Source organism: Chenopodium album, chromosome 11 (assembly GCF_948465745.1).
Source record: "Chenopodium album chromosome 11, dcCheAlbu1.1, whole genome shotgun sequence".
NCBI classification, from domain to species: Eukaryota; Viridiplantae; Streptophyta; class Magnoliopsida; order Caryophyllales; family Amaranthaceae; genus Chenopodium; species Chenopodium album.
Window position 1 is genome coordinate 45,248,661 of NC_137844.1, and position 6,528 is coordinate 45,255,188.

General features: G+C 34.4%; 1 protein-coding gene across 1 annotated transcript; it reads right to left on the minus strand.

The window, feature by feature from the left end:
* Positions 1-1,275: 1,275 nt before the first annotated feature.
* Positions 1,276-5,527, minus strand: LOC145567607 (uncharacterized). Its single transcript, XM_081626925.1, has 9 exons — positions 5,399-5,527; positions 5,149-5,268; positions 4,980-5,047; positions 4,014-4,122; positions 2,643-2,711; positions 2,126-2,183; positions 1,725-1,960; positions 1,584-1,635; positions 1,276-1,463 (listed from the first exon to the last, which is right to left on the minus strand). Exons 1-9 carry the CDS (start codon positions 5,399-5,401, stop codon positions 1,396-1,398), a joined length of 783 nt encoding a protein of 260 aa, XP_081483051.1. The 5' UTR covers positions 5,402-5,527; the 3' UTR covers positions 1,276-1,395.
* Between the last annotated feature and the right edge of the window lie 1,001 nt (positions 5,528-6,528).

Sequence of the window (6,528 nt, forward strand, 5' to 3'; positions counted from 1 at the left end):
CCATTGACTGAGCCAAATTCGAGGGCAACTCCATCGACCTCTTCAGAAGGATCATATTGGAGTTCAAAGAACGAAATAGAGTGGATGTTGATGGGTGCTGAAGTCGGGTTTCCTGTTGGGATTACGATCTTCATTGGGCCTCTTCTCTACATCAAGAGATATAGAGAATGGTATTGCAAGCATCTTCATAGACTGGTGATGAAAATCCTACGCAAGGAAGATAAGAGTGCAAGGGGAAGGAGGGGAAGAAGGAGAAACCAACAAAGGCAAATGTGCTAGACCCATATAAAGGATGTAACAGTAAAAACATATGGTTGGTAACTGGTAAGTATGGTTTTAATTTGTTGGTTTGTGAATTTTAAGTATTTCTTTAAATTTGCTTTGGATTTGTATCCAAATAATAAAACCAATTCTTTGAACAACTAAAAATCATCACAAACTTCTTTGCTATGTTTATTCCTCATTTTAATTTTCTGCTTTGCTTGCCTATGTATAATGTCCTTAGTTACCACTACATCCTTGCTTTCTAAGTTTTTATTTTTTTTTTTTTTACTTTTTTTTTTTTGGATGAAATTTCTAACATTATTTTATATTCAAAAAAATCAATAACAGTCGTTACAAAGTCTCCCATTATTTTGCTAGCTATTACTGATTTACTGTACATGTAAGATATCGAAATATAATTATCATAGGTTGTTAATAATGAATTCAATCCCTCACAAATTTGCATGCTTTTGAATTGATACTGAATCTCTTATGGTTTTATTTTTCATGTAGGTATTGCTGGCATGTACGGATTACAGAAATGCATTGTGCCAACTAAGAGTGTATAATTAAGAGCCACTGGTAATAAAATTGTGTAGCATTTAATTAGTATAGTTTGAAAAATTGCAAGGGTTGTTGTATTAGCATTAAGGTACAATACTAAGAAGTATTACTACTTTACTAGTACTGTTGCCACTCATCTTCTATGATATGAATTACTATAAATCTATAATTCTATCCCTTAATAAGAGATCTTATAGATAGGTGAAACTAGTTATAGCAAAACGGCAAAAGCTTAGATTGTTATATTTAACTTTTCATTTATTATAAAGGTACACATCACCTGAAGCATACACGGCCAACAAGACCAAAAGGCAAGACATATTCGATCATCATTTCAAGTTAACAAAACAAGCGACGAATATTAAAATACAGCTAACCTGGTTAATTTGACCTAATCCATGTAAAACAATACAGTTTAAGACTCGTGAATCATGATTAGAGAATATATAGCACCAAAGAAAAAACTAAATCATAAATGTGTCTTTCTTAAACGTTGAGCATCCACTTAATACTGATATATTGTCAAAATTACAGGTGATTTCAGTGACCCGTTTCCTAACAACCTGATTAAACTAGCAAAACAGCATTTATACAGCCATCATTCTCAGGGTCATTTGTCACTTGAGCATACTTCCCTGAAATTCGCACAAAAGCTCAGTAAGGTTAGAAAAAGAGAAGGAAACACAAGGTAGCAGTCAACAATGAGATTTCAACAAATTATCCTCGTAAAAAATAAACTTGAACAAATCACTTACCCCATACTACTTTCCCAGCTGGTGTGACCAGACCAAGTTCACTCACATTGACCTAGAGATTTTACAAAGCAAACGAATTAGCAATGCATTAGCAGTAAGCCAGTGAGCCAACCTAAAAATTATGCACCGAATGAGATGTACCTCAATGATAGTACCCTTGGTCATAACACCAAGTGAACTGTACATTGGACCATTGGGGTTCTTCTTCACTCCGATGATCTCAAGATTAAATGAACATTTTAATTCAGGATGAGTGACATTAGCCTTGGTGAAACGCAATCCTGATGGACGGATAAACCGTTCATACTTTGGTGGTTTCCTAGTGAACGAGGGACCAACAAATGTAGCTTTTGTTATCATTCTTTTCCATTGCTTGGCTGCAAGAGAAAAATTTGTTACACTTAGCTACCAATAGAACTGCTAAAATTCAACATAACAACACTTTGTTACTGCCTTACAAGAAAAAATCCTTCATACACATAGCAACTGGTTAAACCAATAGAATCCAACAAATACATGAAAGCACTTCATAAAACACTTACTCTTCCTTTTCCCGGACCTTATAACTTTAAACATTTCATCTTCAGCAACTGGTCTAACCTGAGGAACAGAAATTTTTAATCAAAATAAGAACCTTCTAAAAATGCAAGTCTACCATCTTTAACCACTCGAGAGCGAGAGAGAGATTGTTTAAAACGTTCTTTTTTTCAAATCAAAATAAATAATGGTAATCCCAAACCCCAGTCTGGTATTAGGATAGAGAGTAGAATCTAGTAAAAGGAAAAGAAAAGGATATGTCAATCAACAATCTAATTATAAAAAAAGAAAGGGGAAAAAATCTATAGAGCCTTGAATTGGACATATTGAAACTGGAAAAGTAAAACAAAAAAATAAATATTAAAAAAAAAAAGGGTTGGAATCCTGGCTATTACTACAAATAGTTATAGACGTAGATATAAAACTGCTTTGGCATTTGCCAGGTTCCTTACAGCAGATAAATCTCGGAAGTAGAATATAGATGATTATTAGACTAACAGACGAGACAAAGTTAAACTTTACCTTGGGTAATGGAACCGCCCATTTTGCATTTTTATCTTTTCTCTTTTGCTTGATTGTGTTGCTCAGAATCTATTTAGCAAGAAAAAAAAAAATAGTCAAAAACAAAAATATATAAGAAGTTAAAGCTGAGCATAACACAAACACGTTTTAGCAACAAAGTTAGATTAAGAAATTCCAATACTTCAGTATCAAATAGTTAGTAAATAATCTAAATTAGGAAAAACTTCCTTGAGACCTCTTTCTCAAACCAAAGATTGCTAACAGCTCGCTGACATATAATCTTACAAAATCAAACCCTCAATAGAAGAGAGAACTCAATTCTAAGGACATAATGAATACACAAAAGGTACACCCAACTCTATGTGTTGCATGTTTGCAATGATTGAGCCCTCTTCCAGCATCCAAACATCCAACTTCAAATATAAACACCAAGAAGATTAATATTGGTGTCCAATTACCAAGTATAGGAATTAGCTTTGGCTCGTGTATCTAATACATAGCTAAAGCCTTAAAAGCAGAGTTCTAGGGATTTTCATTCTTCCATATGGTTATGGGTAGGGCTAATAAGGAAACAATAATATATTAATTCTTATTTATAGAGGTTGAGGTGGAAGAATAGTGGCATTATTCCCTACCTCAGATCCCTGTTGTCTAGGGATCAAATCTCATGGGGCTCATTTAAGAAATTTCCCTTATCTTCCTCCTCTAGTGAATCCCCAAAGGAAACAGCAACATCATCCATGTCCGTATGACTATAGAAGAAGATTTATTACAGGAACTAATTAAAAATTAATTGAAAATTCTTGACTAAGCAACACCAACTGTTACACTACAACAGGATTCAGCATGCAACAGTAGCAAAAGTTTAAGCTCTATTTACATCTGTTCCAGTTTCCTGGAAATCATGGAAGAAGATCTAGGAGGAAGATCTTCAAGACAATAGCCCAATAGCACTAGTTCTTGAATGCATTCTATGATGGATTCTAGCCCAGACACTTTACCAATTAAAAAAAAATCTTAAACTTTTCACAAATTTTCAAGTAAATCGTGAGCAAAAGGTCCACTATAGCATATTTGCTTTTAGCCCAGGTTTGGGGAAAACACGTTAGACAAATAAACAATATTTCTAAGGTCCCATGATATTGACTATCGAGTGACCAGGTCATCAGGGTGAAAGATAAGAGCAGAGTTCTCAAACAAGGCATATAGCTCTGACCACAGACTGCTTAACTCAACCTCAATACAAACATTGAATCAAAATATGCAAAGTATTATTAATCATATCAGTTGAAAAAATTTCTGAGAATATTAATTAGCACTTGTTGAGCAAAGGTACACTGTCTCCAAATGAAATTAGCATAACACACCCACCTTAGCCCTTGCTGTTTGCTCACGATCAAGCAAATATGCAGGAATTGCTCCTTCCTGAACATCTTCATCCACCTTGCGCCTACTTGGTGTTTCATCGTGCATCTTAAGTCTGTTGGTTTGCACAAGTTACAAACAATCACAGAAAGAATAGTTATAATTTATAAAACACCTCAACACGGGGAAATAAAAAATACATAAAATATTGAAGAGAGGGGAAGTAGGGGCAATCAAAATATGAGCAAACAATACCCAATACCATTTACATCATCAGATATAATGCAACAAATGGATACTTAAGAGTAGTTCACTTTCACAAGCTTCATTAATATATTTAGAAAGCTCTCCAATCTCTTCACAAATAAGAATACAATTCAGGTTTCTTCCCTGATATTTGATCCTTCCATATTAAACCAAAAAAAATAGCAGTTAATCAGTCAGTTGCCTCCTGGGTTAAGACTAAAGATTAAACAAACCTTTTCCCCCATTTTTAAGCAGTCAATGAAATCAGGATGGCACTACCAATATAAAACCTTACATGTTCACATTCTCAAATAACCAATTCTCTCAAGACAAACATAAGCATCTTGTAACTCTCCATAAAACCAACAAAATTACCACCAATCTTAGGCCCTAAGCTTGATCAAGAAGATCAATTTGGTTAAACACTATTAGCAGCAAAAGTATGCCACGGCTACCGCCTATGCCTTCCAATTCCATCCTATCATTATAAACCCGAAAACCCACAACTAAAAGAGTGTATTGTACTCAGTAGTAGTAACCATTAATTCATTAAGGGCATTCACCTGATCATAATTTTACCTAACCAAATAACATAACATCTATCTCATCCTTGATTCACCACTATTTCCGATAACCCCGAGACGACCCGAGCTTGTAAAAATAACATAAAGCTAACTAATAATATACGGAGTACTAAACATTGAGGAATCAAAACATAATTCTTACGTTTTCTTCATCTGAGCTTTCTCTGCATATCTCTTCTTAGCAAGCATCTTACCCTTAATACCCAAAGTCTGAAATTTTTCATTGAAAACAACATTATCACCCTCAAAACAAATTATAAAATAAATCAAAAAAAAAAAAAAAAAAAAAAAAAAGACGAATTTAGACTAACATTTTGGGCTTTTTTAGAGCGTGTATGGACTTCACGCGCCTCCTTCTTACGCTTACGCTCGAAGTAATCGAGACGGTATCCATTTCTCTTCCTGTGAAGCTCAATGTAATCTCCTTGAGGCTGTCAAAAACAGAAAATCACATCAAATCAATGCAAAATTTAATTTTCGCCATTAAACTGATGAAATCGAAGCTCCAAAACTGCAGTAAACATCATCAAATTATTGGAGGAGAGAGAGAAAAAGACGAACCATGGTTACGAATTTTGCTGATAAACCCTAGAATTCGATTGATTTGGGGAAAAAGGGTTTTTGGTGGCTGCAGTGAGCCAGAGGAGAGAGAAAAAAGAAGCGAGTAAAGAGACGTTGCGGAGGTTTAAGTTTAGATCTTTTAGGATGTGGGTCGGGTCGGGTCGGGTCGGAATTCGTAACCGACTTAGCCCATTAATGTTATGGGCTTCTGTTTTGGTTTGGTTTGGTTTGGTTTTGATTGTTTGGATTGTTTATTTTAGAGTGATAAACAATGAATTGGATTATGGATACCTTAATTTAGGTAAGGGTATCAAAATTGAGCCATTGTCAAAGTAGACATTGGCCTTGTTTGGCAATTGGCTGTTGGCTGTTGGCTGTTGGCTGTCGGCTGGTTTGATTGGCTGGTTTGACTGGCTGTTTGTATTGGCTTTTTTGTTGGTTGTTTGACTTTTTATTAGTCTGTAAACATGTTTGGTAAAATCGGCTGTTGAATGTTATTAGTAACTTAGAAAGCCAAAAGCCAAAAGCTACTCCAAGTAGCTTTTTCATTTTGGCTTAAAAGCCAGCTTTTCAGCTAGGTGAAAAAGCCATTTACCAAACACGAATTTTGGATGTTTGACCAAATGAAAAAGCCAAAAGCCAAAAGCCAATAAAAAAGCCAATGAAAAGCCAATTACCAAACAAGGCCATTGTCCAAACTAGACATCGCCCAATTATTATAATTCTACATTAACAAAAAAAAAACAGAGGCATTATTTAGTCATGAGAAATACTACGTCCATTTTTATTTAGTTGACACCTTTCTATTATCACACTTTTCAGCATATGTTTTTAAAGCTTAATATCTCTAATCATCAACATTGTAAAATTATAAAAGCGGATATTAAAAAAATATACATCGGTACGATTCAAACAAGATCCCACATGATTATATTTTATTGTATCTATAAATCACAAAATCGAGCTAAAGTGTAGTGTGTGAATAGTGTAAAATTCAAACGGTGTCAACTAAAAAAACGGAGGTAGTATGAATCATTGTAAATGTAAATTGAAGTAAAGCATTTGTGATTCATTGGTGCATGCGTTGCCAATTTTAGCAATAGATTACCATTTAGTTGTAGCTAAAAGTA

Excerpts from the sequence above, each read along its gene's own strand:
- LOC145567607 (XM_081626925.1), bottom strand. Across the intron at positions 5,048-5,148 it reads GCTCTAAAAAAGCCCAAAAT|ACTTTGGGTATTAAGGGTAA; the intron begins GTTAGTCTAAAT and ends GAAAAATTTCAG. Across the intron at positions 2,184-2,642 it reads GGGCGGTTCCATTACCCAAG|GTTAGACCAGTTGCTGAAGA; the intron begins GTAAAGTTTAAC and ends TCTGTTCCTCAG.